Source organism: Caretta caretta, chromosome 1, assembly GCF_965140235.1.
Source record: "Caretta caretta isolate rCarCar2 chromosome 1, rCarCar1.hap1, whole genome shotgun sequence".
Lineage (NCBI taxonomy): Eukaryota > Metazoa > Chordata > Testudines > Cheloniidae > Caretta > Caretta caretta.
The window spans coordinates 7,944,668-7,961,332 of NC_134206.1; the positions used below are offsets into that span (position 1 = coordinate 7,944,668).

The 16,665-nt window shown below is 40.5% G+C and overlaps 1 protein-coding gene across 2 annotated transcripts in view; it reads left to right on the top strand.

The window, feature by feature from the left end:
• The window catches only part of NUP98 (nucleoporin 98 and 96 precursor), a 59,779-nt gene that overhangs the window by 12,621 nt on the left and 30,493 nt on the right, over positions 1–16,665 (top strand). Inside the window, exons 4-15 of one of the 2 annotated variants that reach the window (XM_048838013.2) lie at positions 9–188; positions 1,806–1,945; positions 3,153–3,260; positions 4,079–4,256; positions 6,807–6,973; positions 7,196–7,339; positions 8,731–8,866; positions 11,309–11,401; positions 12,082–12,222; positions 13,375–13,508; positions 15,006–15,193; positions 16,409–16,525. In XM_048838013.2, coding sequence (XP_048693970.2) covers positions 9–188; positions 1,806–1,945; positions 3,153–3,260; positions 4,079–4,256; positions 6,807–6,973; positions 7,196–7,339; positions 8,731–8,866; positions 11,309–11,401; positions 12,082–12,222; positions 13,375–13,508; positions 15,006–15,193; positions 16,409–16,525 — 1,726 coding nt within the window. The remainder of the gene's footprint in view (positions 1–8; positions 189–1,805; positions 1,946–3,152; positions 3,261–4,078; positions 4,257–6,806; positions 6,974–7,195; positions 7,340–8,730; positions 8,867–11,308; positions 11,402–12,081; positions 12,223–13,374; positions 13,509–15,005; positions 15,194–16,408; positions 16,526–16,665) is intronic. The other variant, XM_048838021.2, reaches the window with a different exon arrangement.

The following is a 16,665-nucleotide window of genomic DNA, read 5'->3' on the forward strand; positions in this document are numbered from 1 at the left end:
GGTTTCAGGAGGATTGTTTGGTTCAAGTACGTTTAGCCAGCCAGCCACCTCCTCCACAAGCACTGGCTTTGGGTTTGGAACATCAACTGGAACTTCCAACAGCCTGTTTGGGACTGCCAGCACTGGTGGAGGTCTCTTTTCATCCCAGAATAATGCCTTTGCTCAGAATAAACCGGCTGGATTTGGAAGTGAGTAGAAACTACTGCATGTTTTCCAGCTCTGGTTTCTTGCTTTAAGTAAACATCGAAGGACAAAGGTTAAACTAGCATGAAACACATGGTTGAACAAATGGTGCAGATTGATGATGACAACTGTGCCTTCTTCACTACCTTTTCCCTGAAGCTTTGCCAACAATAGCATTTACTGAGATCCACAGTACTCCTGGGTGAACTGGTCTGCTGTTTATATAATAAAATCTGGTGCTAGGACTCTGGGATATGGATCTCAAATACATTGGCTGATATTACTGTTTGCAGTTTGTCCAGTTATAAGACTTGATCTTCCTATTGGATTAGTTTCAGTTTAGTTTTTAATCCTTGCACCAGTGTTCTTTCTAGTACAGGAATAAAATCACTATTTAATCCTCTGGCACTAGCATGTTAGAAACTCCTGTTATGAAACGTATAGCAAAAGGCTCCCTTTACAGCACAACACAGCCCTTGCAGTTGCTACCACAAATTCTTCTGAGCCAGAGGAGTTACTCCTCGCCCCTGCTTCCCCAAGGGACCAAGCTAATTCCTGAACTGTATGCGAGTCACTTTCCATTGCCTCTTGAATTAATCTTCGTGCGCAAGTTCTGTGCACATAGCGCACAACTTCCCTGTTTGTTGCCAGGAGCAGAGTGAAACTGGCTAGGATTTTATTTTCTCCATTGCTCAGTCGGTGGAATGTAGAGTACAGGTTTGATCTTCTGCTATAGAATACTGCTACAGGGGAATGTAAATGTAGGGTTCCTGCATTGGTATAAATCCCCAATAGCAATGTTTTTACTTATTCCACTGATGCTCCTTTAGTGCCTTATGAAAAGCTTTCAGAGAATCTCTTGAAAGCTTCTAGAGGATCAAGAAGCTTGTAGGTAATACAGGGAGTGTTAAATCAGGAACTTGGAGTTTTCCAAACAGGAGATGGTCATCAGAAAAGCGGGATGACATCTGTGCCAGACAAGATTAAACTTGAGTCCTGTTTTCTTAATATCATGGTGGTAGGTAGTTCTACATTATCGTGGATTAGTTTGTGACAGATCCTTGATCCCACCTGTGTGCATTGATTCTGGCTGGTTTTTGCCACTGTAAGAGCATTGTTTGCATATAACTTAAGGCAGCTGTATCACAGTCTCCCACAAATACGCATTCTGTTTGACGGACAATGTAGTCTCTTCCCCAAAGAGGTTATCCTAAGTTAGGATGTAATGTGAAGAAATAGTAGCACAATAATGGTTGGGGTTTGGGGGGTGCAATCTAAATAGCTAGACAAGGTCATGTGGTTGTCTTGGTCTGTTCTTACCTATTTAACCACTGTTGATCTATAGGTTATATACATGACTGTCTCACGAAACCTATCCCAAGTTTGTCCTCAACCAATGAAGTTGTGAGCTATTTCAGAGGCATCTAAGTGGTATATGAAAGGAGGAGACGGAAGAAAAGCCTTTACGCTTAAATGGATGGTTCTGAAACTTAACTCTCTGTCAAATCTAAGTACTCTAGTGTGGTCTGAATAAAATAATTGGGTTGTAGTTCTTAAAAAAACACACTTGCAAAATCTCAAATGACTTTTATTTTAGTATGGATTTTTTTTCTTATTTACAGACTTTGGAACGAGTACCAGCAGTGGAGGTCTCTTTGGAACCACTAACACTGCCTCCAATCCTTTTGGGGGTACATCTGGCTCTCTCTTTGGGCCAACTAGCTTTACTGCTGCTCCAACTGGGACTACCATTAAATTTAATGTAAGTGCTGTTTATTTTCTGAAGGCCTAACTTCTGCTTACTGTAGGGAACTGTACATTCTGCTATTCTTTACTTAAAATGTTGGCTTGCTAGGACCTGTGGAATAAAATAACTGATTCATAGGCAGTTGTAGAAGGCATGTGCGCTTCAGTAGAACTATTGCAGTGGAGGCAGTTTGTGCAAGCAGTTGTCCAGAAATAATTCACCAGCTGACTTTGGTATGGAAAAATCTTGCATTATTGTATGGATAAACATGGATTAACTCTCATCTAGACTTGTTAGAGCTGCATAGACCTAGAGCTTGTCTGAATTCTTGCCTAACAGACTTTATTACTAGCTGTCATTTAAAATAGAATTTTCAGAGGGCTGACAAATGTTAAAATTCTATTGCAACTCTTGTATAATCAGGACTAAATTCTGACTAATAGCAGTGGAGGCTAAGCTTTCTTGGTATGTGTTAATGGTATATTGTCCCCTTTAGAGTCAGCACAGCTCTAGAAAGATTAGTTGAAACACTAAGACTTTCTAGATTACTCTTTGGATGAGGCCCCTTTAAGAGGTGTCTGGAATAAATGATCCTGAAGATTCTGTGGCAGTTGAGAAGTGAATGATGGTCCGAAAGAGGAGAAACTGCAAAAATGGGGTAATAGTGAAAGGGTTCAACCTCTGTGTCTGCCCTGGAGGGCAGCTGAGGATGCGGAGCATCCTGCCAAACGCCCCTATGACTGATCTTTACAAATTTAAAGAGGGTTGAGAGTGCACACAACGTACTGCAGCATCCTAATAGAAATGGAGACTTTTCACTGAAACCGTCTTTCAGGAAATGATGAACTTCAAAAGAATGGACATAATAGTGAAGACAAACTTGAGCATATGTGATCCTCCCTAGGATAGGGAGAAAGGTTGTTGGGGATAACTTTCAAAGGGTTTAGAGAACTATGTCAGAAGTCTGGGCACATGTTGCCTTTAAAAATTGCAAACTAAAAGGGAAAATTGCACTGAGTTCTGAGAATTCCTCTGGGGAATTTACTGTGCTGATTGCTGTTGAAGGCCACAGCTACATATAGCACCATGCTGCACCATTCCAGTTCCTGTACTAAATTTAGGCTTTGTATTTAGGCAGTATGTATCTGGACAGTAGAAATTTACACTTATAAAAACATAGGTGGACATGAAACAAATTGAGTATCTAACTCTTTTCTTGCAGCCACCAACCGGCACAGATACTATGGTAAAATCTGGAGTTAGCACTAACATCAGCACTAAGCACCAGTGTATTACTGCTATGAAGGAGTATGAAAGCAAATCCCTAGAGGTCAGTCAAATCGAAGATTTAAATTTTCTTGCTGCCTCCCTCACTAAGCTTTCGTCTTATGACTTATATGGTATATGAACATCCTGACATTAGGTCCATACAATACATTAAAATATTTAATCTTCAGCACCTGCATAATTTTAATGATGATGTTTTTGAAAGCTGTTAATGTTCTAAAGTGATACATACTGTGGCAGGCTAACTTGTCATCAGTAGAGCAATTTGCTATTCATTTGCGTCAGCTGGGCTTTTAAATGCTCAACATGGCATCCTCTACAGATCTGAAAATAACTTTTAGACTATCTTGGGATGAAAGGGAGAAACATATTGTAAAGAACAATTCTTCGTTGTAGAGGGAATGAGAGGATGATTAGCAGTTAAGGGCCGTGGAGCTCTCCGGTATTCTTTGGGGTCTTAACTCTGAAAGCTCTTCACTTGAAAGGCAAGTTGTTTGTTTGTAAGACTTAAACAATTCTCCTAGTCAAAAGGCCCTGTTAACTTTACAAGTGGGTCATGGTTTATTTAAAAAAAAACAAAAAACTTTCACAAGCTTAACATGAACTAGTGGGTGCACTTAAGGAAACGTACTGTCAGAACTGGAATTAACTTAGCATAGAATATCATGGAAACCTGTAACCCCTCTAAAGCAGCAATAAACTTTGAATGTACCTTCTGTATATGTTGGGTTTTTTTTGAAGGGGCAGTGGGTGTCCAATTTCTGAGCTTAGTACATCTGAGAGCTACAACGCAATTGCTCAAACTTAGTTTGTCCCACATGGAATGACTGTGTAAAGAAAACTTGTATTTTTTTTGGTTAGGAACTCCGTTTGGAAGATTACCAGGCAAACAGGAAAGGGCCCTCAAATCCAGCGGTAGCAGCTGCGGGGTTATTTGGATCCTCCACAGCTACATCCAGCGCAGCTACTGGACTGTTTGGCTCCTCCACCACTAATGCAGGTTTTTCATATGGACAGAATAAAACAGCTTTTGGAACCAGTAAGTGTTGACATCGCTGCTAGCTTTACTGTCACCATAGACCTTGGTACTTAAGAATTCAAGGCAACTTACTTTTTTCACACTTTGCTCTTAGGACAGTTTACATTAGTAAACTCACTTTATACAACTACATTATGACTGTTATCAGACTTTGGTTGTTAAACACTTGTGTTACACAAACCTTGCATCAGTTTCTACACCAGTGTAATGTCTTTTGACAGATATTGGGAGGGGATCTGGCATTACAAGAAAGCTTACAGTCCTTGTGTGCCATTAACAAAAAAAGTCACTGATAAATAGAACTCATTCATGATATTGGTAGTGTAATCAATCAAACACATGGAAGTGAAGTCTAGCCCAGTTCTTCCAACTAAAGCAGGACAAAACCCCAATAGAAAATGTACTTAATGCTTGCAGGAACTTGCTTCCTTCATTAGAGCAGAATCAGGATATTTTCTACTTCGTTAGATGAAAAACCCTAGCCTCCTGCTGCCCTCTTGGCACAAGCAGCATGTGTGTACCTCCATTGCAGGGGTCTCTTGGACCAAAGAAAATAACTGAAAACCAAGTGAATGTAATTCACTTCTGTGGTGTTACTTCCATGATTTAATTCGCCCTGTGGAGTAAACAGTCTTGTTCAAAAGTCAGTGCTAGCCCCGAACTGAAATGCGTTAGTGGGAAGAACAGCTCAAAAATAGATTAGATTGCTAACTAAGTTGCAATATAGAACTTCTGCTAACATTTCCCTACATTCAGATGTGCAATATTAGGACAGGTTTCAGAGTAACAGCCGTGTTAGTCTGTATTCGCAAAAAGAAAAGGAGTACTTGTGGCACCTTAGAGACTAACCAATTTATTTGAGCATAAGCTTTCATGAGCTACAGCTCACTTCATCGGATGCATACTGTGGAAAGTAGAAGATCTTTTTATATACACACAAAGCATGAAACAATACCTCCTCCCACCCCACTCTCCTGCTGGTAATAGCTTATCTAAAGTGATCACTCTCCTTACAATGTGTATGATAATCAAGTTGGGCCATTTCCAGCACAAAACCTGGATTTGTGCTGGAAATGGCCCAACTTGATTATCATACACATTGTAAAAAGAGTGATCACTTTAGATAAGCTATTACCAGCAGGAGAGTGGGGTGGGAGGAGGTATTGTTTCATGGTCTCTGTGTATATAATGTCTTCTGCAGTTTCCACAGTATGCATCCGATGAAGTGAGCTGTAGCTCATGAAAGCTTATGCTCAAATAAATTGGTTAGTCTCTAAGGTGCCACAAGTACCCCTTTTCTTTTTGTGAATAATAGGACAGACTTGTATAACTATAAAATCAGTTTTCAGAGTAACAGCCGTGTTAGTCTGTATTCGCAAAAAGAAAAGGAGTACTTGTGGCACCTTAGAGACTAACCAATTTATTTGAGCATGAGCTTTCGTGAGCTCACGAAAGCTCATGCTCAAATAAATTGGTTAGTCTCTAAGGTGCCACAAGTACTCCTTTTCTTTTTATAAAATCAGTGACCATAAACTGAAGACAGAAACTACTGTATAAACACCAGTGAATACCTATCCCATAAAGGAGTAGGATCTTGCCTTGGGCACATTTTAAGGTTCTTGTGGATTGGGTTAAGTCAGCCATCCTAGGGTATGGTTTTCGTACACAATTCACAGCCTCACATGAGATTGGCCATATATTATTTTCTCTGTGACCATGATGTCCTATGACTGGTTGGTCCAGAGGAACATATCGGGAAAGCTGGGGTTGAGCACAAGAGACAAACTTTTATAGGGGCTGGAGCTAGACTATAGAAATCATTGGAAATAACAATAACCTTGAACTTTATCACTTTCCAAACAAAGCGCAAAACTCATTTCTTTGGATGTGGCTTGATAAGTTTGTGTTTGTGTGTACTTTCAGCACTTCCTGTCAGTCACATGCAAGCAGAACTAGTCAAGTTGTTTCTCCTAGAGGCTGAAAAAGAATAAAAAATTAGTATTTAGGAGGAATTCAGGAATGTATTGGCAGCTGTAGAAGTTGGTAGATAATAGTAGACTTAGAACTTTGATGTTGGCTGTCATCTATAAGAATTGTTCCTTTTGCTAACCTTTGTTGGTTGGGTTGCCTTCCCTCCCCCTATGCAATCAGGCTAGTCTAGATGTTGACACCACAATCCAGTTGGTACGATACAGGTTCAGCTAACCATGTAAAACGTGTCATTGGTCAGTCAGATCTCTAAGAGAACATTTATCACACTTGCAAGCTGTCACTCTAGAATAAATCCCAGTATTTGTTTAATACTAGCACTGATGATCACAGGCAGGTTAAAAAAAAAAATCACATCTAACAGGGTACATGAAGCCATTAACTTTTTAAATTTTGGATACAGTATTCATGACTTTCCACATGACACTGCTACTCGATTTTGATTTCAACCAACTATTTTAGATTACTGGTTTGTACATTTATTTTGCTCCACTCAATGCATGAATTTGACTCCGGGCTCTAATTCTGTAATCTGTACTCTCATTTCCTTGCCCATCATAGGTACAACTGGCTTTGGAACAGGAACAGCAGGGAGCCTTTTTGGTCAGCAGCCTCAGCAGACTACCAGTCTGTTCAGCAAACCATTTGGCCAGGCCACCACAACACAGAACACTGGCTTTTCTTTTGGGAACGCCAGTACTCTTGGACAACCAAATACAAACACGATGGTAAGAAAGTGAGAGCTAGTTGTATTTAAAGCTGTAAATTCTTCTGTAATATAGGTTGATGAAAGCATATTCCATTCAGTATCAAAGGGTTTGTCATGGCTTCTGATTATTAACTCTGATCTTCAGAGCTACTTATCTTTGCAATAGTCCAACAAAAGTGCTATAACTGCTCTTTGGTAGAGTAGATACTAGTATTTTTTCAAACAAGATTTATGTTTGCAGGGTTTATTTGGGGCAACCCAAGCCTCACAGTCTGGAAGCCTTTTTGGAACAGCTGCCAACACAAATGCTGCCACTGGATTTGGAACAGGAACTGGAACTGGTCTCTTTGGACAAGCCAACACAGGATTTGGTGTTGGCGGTTCGGTATGTCTGTACCTTTGTAATGAAATTGATTAAGGATGTAAAAACTTCATTGTTGTTTTTAGAGGCCGGCAGCAGGTTTTTGTGCGTTAATGTCGCCCTGCAAAGTAGTGTGGTCTGAACCTTCAGGGTATTTCTAGTGACTTCATAAAATCACATTGCTTTTATAATTTCACTGTAATCCCAGGGAACTAGAGCCTTAACTGTTATACTAGGGGTACAATATAAAATATATAGAATGAACACAAGTCCCACGGAGGTGCTGAGCATCTGTTATAGGAACTGACTGGGAAATGGCTGGTACTGTCTAGACACGCTCAAGATGCTGGAGTATAGTGTCCAAAAGCACAAATGACAAAGGTGCCTGAGTAATTGACCTATAAAATTGGTATTGAGTGTACACTTAGGGCTTGTCTTCACTACTGGGGAGATCAGCGCTACTGTAATCGATACAGCGGGTGTTGATTTAGTGGGTCTTCACTAGACCCACTAAATCGGTGGCAGAGCACTCTGGAGTACTCTAACTCTGATACTCCGGCTCCCCGAGAAGAGTAAGGTAAGTCGACTGGAGAGAATCTCCCGTTGATGCAGTGCAGTGAAGACACCGGGGTAAGTCAACCTAAGCTTCGTCAACTCCAGCCACGTTATTCACGTAGCTGGAGTAGTGTAACTTAGGTCGATTTACCCTGGTAGTGAAGACAAGCCCTTACACAAGACTAAAGTTGTTAGCAGAGCCAAACCACTTTGTGTCTGGGTATCTTTGTACTACATATGACACAAGGAATAAAAATCCTATACATGTGCAGAAAAACTACTCTTATAAAATATCCTAAACGTCTGATATCACTAGTTCACATATGAATTTAATTTTACACACTTTAATATATTGGTAATGAACTTTGCTCTAACATTTACCTCCTAACACTTGACTTCAGGCCCTTGGGTTGCTAAATGAACCAAACTGTAGCAGGAGTAATACAGAATCTTGAGTGCCTTAGTGCTACGCTTCTTCAGAGCATTTGTAGGTGCTCGTAGTACTGTGGTGGGCACATTATTTAAAATAGAAATGAATTCAGCAGAATTTGGCTTTCTGTTGGTGGGTTGGATATTGAACACATTGATGCTGACTTTTTTGTAATAGACTTGTTCAATTAATTCAGCAATGGAATGGACTTTTAATTCCATCTCACTGTAGCTGTTTCAGTGTTTTCCTGACAGCCTGCCAAACCAATGCCCAAGTTTTATACACAATAGATAATGGGCCACTTCTAATTTTGGATCAGGAGATTGTTTCCCTGGCAGCCTTAAATCTACCTTGTACATAGGTAGATTACAACAGCATTTCATAGTAACATGGATGTCAGAGTTTTAAAAGCATGTTGCTCTCTTTTCAGACGCTGTTTGGTAAGCCTGCTGGATTCGGAACCACCACGACCAGTGCTCCTTCGTTTGGTACAACTTCTGGCAGCGGGCTCTTTGGTAACAAACCAACCCTGACTTTAGGAACCAATACAAACACTTCCAATTTTGGTACATATAAGAAAGTGGGATTCAGTCTCTTAAAGTTACACTGAATATACCACACACCAGGCTACTGAATCTTATACTAAATGATTGTGAATCTTAAAATTCTCAGGTAAGCTGTGCTTGATGCATATTGCTGAAGGGGAAAGCTTGAAGTCTTGGACATGGACTTGCTCCTCTTTTGTTTGTAAACTGATTTTGCATTCTATTTGTATGGGAGTTTCAGGTTCAGTATGCTTCTGTCTTCTTGCAGACTTTTTGTAGGCAGTACTCTCTGAATCAGTTGAGAGATTAAGTTTTAAAAAAATGCACCATTACTTAGTAGCAAATACCAGGTGGTGCGTAACAACATAAAACTTATAGGTATGAATGGTAATACAATATACAAATTCTCCAAGATGTTGTAAGGGTCCGGGTAAAACTTATTTTTTGTTGCAGTATCTAACTACTACATTTATAGCTGAATTAGTCACTTGTTAAATATTGGGCATTTCATTAACATTGGGTCCAAAAGTAGGTAAAGTTGAGTGAAAAGAGGGTTATTGTGTAAGATACCAAGTCAGTAGTGGTGGTCTCTTTTTTTAATAAGTCCCATGAAATCTGTTATCTTTTGGTTTTACAGAGTTGAGACCAAAGAAGCTGCATGCTAAAATTGAAAGAAATAGTGGCTTTAGAACTACTGAAATGTTGATTTATGTTGGCATAAAATCAAAGTGTGAAATGTAATCCTCTCCCAAAAGACAGATTCAGGCCACTGTCAAATGAGCTTTGGCTGTGCAGTCCAGCAGGCATGGGATGGATTTGTTCTGGTCAGGCTTAAAGGAGGGTTCTTTGCTTTGAGAAAAGGTCAATTTTAAGTCCTGTGTTCCAGCTTTTGTAGAAGAGTAATTGGCTATCATTCTGTTTCTGGGCTGCTAATAATCTTGGTGTTGAAGCACTTGTGTTCTCTGAAGTGTATGCTTTCAGTAGCAAACAATGTTGGCTGTAGCAAGCTTCATTCTTAACTAATCTGTGATACTTGCATGGATGCAACTTGTAAGAGGATGGTAGTTTGGTATTGTATTTCTGATGTTAGTGCTGTTACTCTGACTCTGTTGCCCTTGCATGGACTAACCACCACCTTTTTAATTGGATGGCTTCACAATCTTCAATTAACCACTAATCTGCCTATTGTTAGATTTGGATTGCATTTGACTTAAATTAAAGAAATGTCATTGAACTGTGCACTCCTATGTACTTGAGTTGTGAACTGCTTTCTCAGTAAGAATCAGAGGGGTGTGTGTGTGTGGTATAAACAGTGTAAAATGGGACTTGTTTTGTCCAGTGGGGTTGAAGAAACTTTAAAACATATTGTTCTGCTGCCACATCTAGATCTTTTTCTGGTTTTCAGTAAAATCTGAAATCTCTATCTGTAATTGAAACATACCTTGGAAGGCAATACTGTTCTGTAATAGTGTTGTGCTTGAGTGGTGAACATCTATCATATTACTGTTAAAATCCTTTGTCATTGCTATCCTCTTTTGAGAAAATTTGAAGTGGCAAATGTCAGACCTGCTCACTCTAAATTTATTTTCTGAAACAAGACAAAAATAGATTTCACAGGCCTTCCTTTAAGTTTTTTCTCATGTATTCATTTGTGTTCAATATTAAATATATAGACAACAGGTTTCAGAGTAGCAGCCGTGTTAGTCTGTATTCGCAAAAAGAACAGGAGGACTTGTGGCACCTTAGAGACTAACTGATTTATTTGAGCATGAGCTTTCGTGAGCTGCAGCTCACTTCATCGGACGCATAAAGCGGAAAAGACAGTGAGGAGATTTATATACACACAGACCATGAAGACCATGGATGTTTATCATACACACTGTAAGGAGAGTGATCGCTGAAGATGAGCCATTACCAGCAGGAGAGTGGGGTGGGGGGAGCAGAAAAGTCACCTTGTTGTGGAGCTCTTCCAGAGTACCCATTAGCTTTTGGCTATTTGTCCCTATTTACTTTTCAGTAAGAACTCGATTTTTTTTAATGGCTGCTTGAAGGTATCTAATTGTGAAGACGTGTTCTCACTTGGGAGCACACTTGTCTTCCTACTGTGGCCTAGTTTGATTCTTTGCTCATTGAGGTCTGTCTTGCTGATGTGCTGTCAAGGCTGCTTTTTCGTTGGTGGTCTGTAATGATAATCCGACCACTCTTCTCTCAGACCAAACTTGGACCCTATCTAGATGTCACAGAGATGCTTTTAAAAACTCTAATGTGGCTTAAAAACAGCTTATCACCATCCGAAGGCCTTAAATTCTCTTTGAGCTCTAGAAACAGCATGTGAAGTTTATTGGGTATACTAATGATGGCAAAGTTGTCCTTAGCCAGGTGATGCTTGTTCACTTACAATCCTTTACGGAGGAAGTTAAATGTTACCTTAAAAGTAGCGCACTAATTCTTTTGTACTCCTAGGTTTTGGTGCGAGCACTGCTGGGAATAGTATCTTCGGAAATAAGCCTGCAGCTGGAACTCTGGGCGCCGGACTTGGAACAGGATTTGGAACAGGTTTAAAAAAAAAAAGCCTCCAGGGGATGGCATCCATAATTGGGATTTGTTTCTAACTGTAGTAACAGCTCAGGATCTGTAGTGGCAGGTATTGGGGAAATCCAGAGACTGGACTGTCTCAGAGCAGAATGAAATTGAGTCTGCCCTCTTTGAAACATCTTTAGCACTCTGTGAAACATCCCCTCCCCTCCCCAATTCATACAAGACCTTGTACAATAGAAGATATTGGGTATTGAGGTTTCACACAGGAATGTTATGCCCTCTAGTCAGCTACAAGTTTAAGAAATTTATAATACCTTGTGGTACCTAGTCCTGTAACAACTTTCAACTCTCTGGTTAGTGAGCATTTATTTATTCTGCTTAAACCCAATCTGTACTGGAATCAAGTCTTCCTAATGTAAAATGTTTGAATGGTAGGAGCCCACCAAGGGTTAATAGTTAACTCTGTGGTTCAGAGAATGTATAGGATTAGATTAATAATTTACTCTAATGTGATCAGAACAGGAATGTATTCTTTTAATTTGTAAGAATCCACAGATAACTTACAATGAGTGCGGTAAAACTTCTTTTTGCAGTTCAACAAATGATAGTTGAGGGAATTCTTAAATGTGTGGATAAACTTAATTTGTCTGCAAGCACGTGATGGAACCTTCTGTAAACTGCTGCTGTCCTCTGTGTAGCTCTTAGTGCAGGGCAGACTTCACTATTCGGAAACACCCAGCCTAAATTAGGTGGAACACTGGGAACAGGAGCGTTTGGAGCACCTGGATTCAATACATCAACAGCCACCCTGGGCTTTGGAGCTCCCCAGCCTGCTGTGGGTAAGAGTGCAATTTACCAAGTTCAGTTACTTGAATCCAAGGTAGTGAAACAGTATCTGTTGCAGATCCTGGGCAAGAGAATGGAGTGGCTGATACAGGACTCTGTTTAGTAAAGAATTCAAAGAGAATAATATAATTAATGCCAATCAACATGGGTTTAGGGAAGATAGATCCTGTCAAATTAACTTTTTTTTAATGAGATGACAAGTTTGGTTGATAAAAGTAATAGTGTTTGGTGGAATATACTTACCCTACAAAAGTCTCTTTGATTTCGTATTGCATGACATTTAAAAAAACAAAACCAAACCCTAGAACAATAGGAAATTAACATGGCAGACATAAGTGGATTAAAAACTGGCCACCTGATAAGTCTCAAAATGTAATTGTAAATGGGGAATCACTGATTGGGTGTATTTTTAGTGGAGTCCTGCAGTGATTGGTCCTTGGCCCTATGCTGTTTAACTTTTTAAATATCAATGGCCTGGAAGATCACTGATAAAGTTTGCAGATGGCCTAAATTGGGGAAGTGGTAAATAATGAAGACGTCACTGATACAGAGCAATCTGGATTGCTTGGTAAGCTAGGAACAAGCAAACTGTGTGTTTATAATGTGGGTAAATGTATACATCTAGGAACAAATAATGTAGGTCATACTTAGGGTGACTCTATCCACCATGACCTCTAAATTTTTCAGAGTCCCTGCTTCCTGGGATAATCAACTGAACAAGTGAATTTCAAGGTAGTTGAACCTTCAGAGAAGGGTCTTGCACTAACATTAATCAGACTTTGAAGGGACACTGCACACTGGTGTTGAAACTAACAAGTGGAGATAACCATTAAAAGGTTCTGCCAGGCCAAATTCGGCTCCTGGCTAATCTGCACAGCTCCCTTCATTTTAGCTTTGCACAGGTGAAATGGATTTGAACTTGGTAAATAATTCTGATATACAAGAAGGAATAGAATTCAGCTGGCTTTACAGGGCTGACAGTGGTAAAAAGTCTGGTCACTGAAGTCAGCAGATACAACTGTGAATTCCCACAGGGAACAGATCTGATAAAGAAGGGGCCACTTCTAAATGCCCTAAATGTCCTGAGATGAGTCTGAGTGCTAAATACATGATTAGAAAAGATTAACCTCTCCAACTTTATCTAGCATTGACGGACCCAAATGTTTCAGCTGCCCAACAAGCAGCCCTCCAGCAGCACTTCAACAGCTTGACCTACTCGCCCTTTGGAGATTCTCCTCTTTTCAGAAACCCTATGTCAGACCCAAAGAAGAAAGAAGAGGTGAGGACTCAAATACTTCAGAACACATTTTTATGGATAAGATTGTGTTTATTGTAACTTCTCTATCTTCTCTATATGGATTAGTTTTAAAAAATGAAGATCTGAACATTTAGGGGCCCATTTTCCTAATATCATAGTCTTTAGCCTGGGGTGTTGAGAAACTAAACGGTATATAACTAAGGCTCCATGTTTGTCACAGATTCCATGACTTTCCATGACCACAATGACTTTGGCAGCTCCTGGGCCAGCTGCAGGAGTAGCTCGGGTAGTCCCTGGGTCAGTTGCACTGACTGCTGCTGGGACAGTCTCAGGGCCCCCAACCAGAGCAGCAGGAGTTTGGGTGTAGGGGGGCTTGGGGTTGGGGCCACTGTTTACCTGCAGGGGGCTCAGCTCCACATGCTGCCTCTGCCAGCAGCCAGGCAATGCCCCCGCAGCTCCCATTGGCCACAGTTCCCAGCTAATGGGAGCTGTAGAACTGGGGCTTGGGGCGGAGCAGAGGCAGCATGTGGGGCTCCCGGGAGCTGGGTCAGCTGCTTCCCGGGAGCTGGGTAAGGAGCCTGCCCCAGCACCCATGCCCCCTCTTCTCAGCACCTGCGGTGCTCTCTTGTCTCTGTCTCTTCCCCCCCCCCCCCGTTTTAGTCAGGGGTATTTTTAGTAAAAGTCACGAACAGGTCACGGGCCTGTGAATTTTTGTTTACTGCCTGTGACCTGTTCATGACTTTTTAATAAAAATACCCATGACTAAAACGTAGCCTTATATATAAAATAGTGAGAATGTATTTGTTATCTGTATCAGACAGCCACTTGGGATACCTAACTGCATATACTGTGGTCATATATTAGACTTCTGTGTTCAGAGATGCCAAGCATTTGGCATTCCCAGTGACCTCTGTGGTGGTAGATGCTCAGAAGCTCTCAAAATCAGGCACTTAGACAATTCACAGTGATAGATTATAAATCCATGTGTGTGATCTCATTGCAGTTTTTTCCCCAAACAAACGTTATGTAAGATTCTGACACTTTCTTTACTAGTGTGGGGAAAACTCACTCTAAAGACGCTGCAGTATTGCTGATATATCTTACTAAGTAGGTTTGATTTTTTCTTAAACAAATGGTAATAGTTTAAGCAAGTCACCCGCCAAAAGCACTAATCAGACCTCAAACTGAGCTAGCACTGTTGCTGCCAAATCAGTAGCCAAACAGAGAATAAAGGGTGAATGTCTATGGTTAACTTTCAGAGTAACAGCCGTGTTAGTCTGTATTCGCAAAAAGAAAAGGAGGACTTGTGGCACCTTAGAGACTAACCAATTTATTTGAGCATGAGCTTTCGTGAGCTACAGCTCACTTCATCAGATGTTTACTCAGGGCATAGGTTTTTTGTCCTGACAACAATACTGGTCTAACTTCTGTGAAAATAAACAAGAAAACATTAATCCTGTTTAGACTTAAGTAGTTTGAAAATCTGTTTTTTCGGTTACATGAATGTTTCTTTCTCAGAGACTGAAACCAACTAATCCAGCAGCCCAGAAGGCTTTGACGACGCCAACCCATTATAAACTGACCCCGCGACCAGCGACCAGAGTGCGACCAAAAGCTTTGCAGACAGCAGGATCTTCCAAATCTCACCTCTTTGATGGGCTGGATGATGATGAGCCATCTTTATCTAACGGTGCATTCATGCCCAAGTTAGTTTTCTTTTCTCCTTTGGAGATCAGTATTATTCAGAAAAATGTTTGTTTAATCTTCCACCTCTTTTCCTGTGGCTCAAGCACTCATAAATCAAATATGTGAGTGCACTTGCTCTCCTAGCAGTTGTATGCGTCTTCTGGCTTTTAATGAAGAAAGGTTACTACTTTGGTACAGATAATGCTTCCTATTTCATGTGTAGATGCTTGCCAACGTATCTAATGTAGCACCCAAACTCTCTACTTGGGTCAGTAAATTATCCTTTGTGTAGTGCCTTCATATTTGGTAACCATGCAGGCTCTGTAGCTTTGTTGACATGGATAGCAAAGATCAAAGACTTGCATATAAGTCTGGCAGAAAATATACTTACTGTACTGAAGACAAAAGTGGTCTAACTTACGTAATTGTCAAGTACTTTTAGAGTAGTTTGTCAAACAAAATGATCCTGTGACTTAATTGTTACTGTATGGGCAAGTAGATTCTAATCTGTTTCTTGTGACTATAAAAGTGTTGCTTGCTTCAGTTAATTTACAATATGCAACGCCTCATCTCTGACCAAAACATAAGTTTTGTCTTGCAAATCTATTCTCTTTTACAAGCAATTGCCCTCAGATTCCTACGGGTATCTTCCCAGCCTATTGCATGTATTTAAAAACTGTCATGTAGAATCGTTGTCAGATAAACTTCTTATCTCAGTCAGCCCTAGACTGTGCTCTTCTGGGGTTGTAGTAGAAAATTGCAGTTTCCTGAGTCCTCCAGTTTACCTTCAACTTGAGTGGCATAACAGGTGGAAAGAGTTTGGTTAAAGGTATTGAAGGACTTTAGAAATGGCCTGTATTCAGTAATAAAACATAGGCTTTAGAAAGCTTCCTACTGTATGAGGTTGGCCTTTCTATTTAATATTAGCCCTGGCAGTCACTTCATCTCTCCTCTGAAGTGCTGTGGTGGTGAGGCCCACTCAGTGTTCTTAAAAAACATTCCCCCAACTGCCCCTGTCAATTGGAATAACAAACTGATACCTCTTACCCCTCTTGCTACCATCTGCTGGGAAAGACTAACTGGACTTGGCAGTAGTTATGGCATTGTCATGACAGAATGCGAGCTAATGTGGTTTAAAGTTGGCTTAAATATTCTCCCATCCCTGGAACTCTTGGGTCAAACGTGTGGCGCTCGTGCTGCAGATCACTGAGAACTGCTGCTTTGGTATATTTTAGGAAGAGCATCAAGAAGCTGGTTTTGAAAAACCTCAACAGCAGCAACTTGTTTTCTCCTGTCAGTCGTGAAGCTGAAGATCTGGAACCTCCATCAGAGTATCCAGAGAATGGAGAGCGGTATGTTTCTACATGACACAGCTGATTATGCCTCTAGAAACGGATTTAGTTAATACTTTCTCATAAACAAATCTCTGAAAAAAGCTCTCTAGAATCTAAATCTATACAGTACATAACCCTCTTGCGTAGAAATAAGCTCA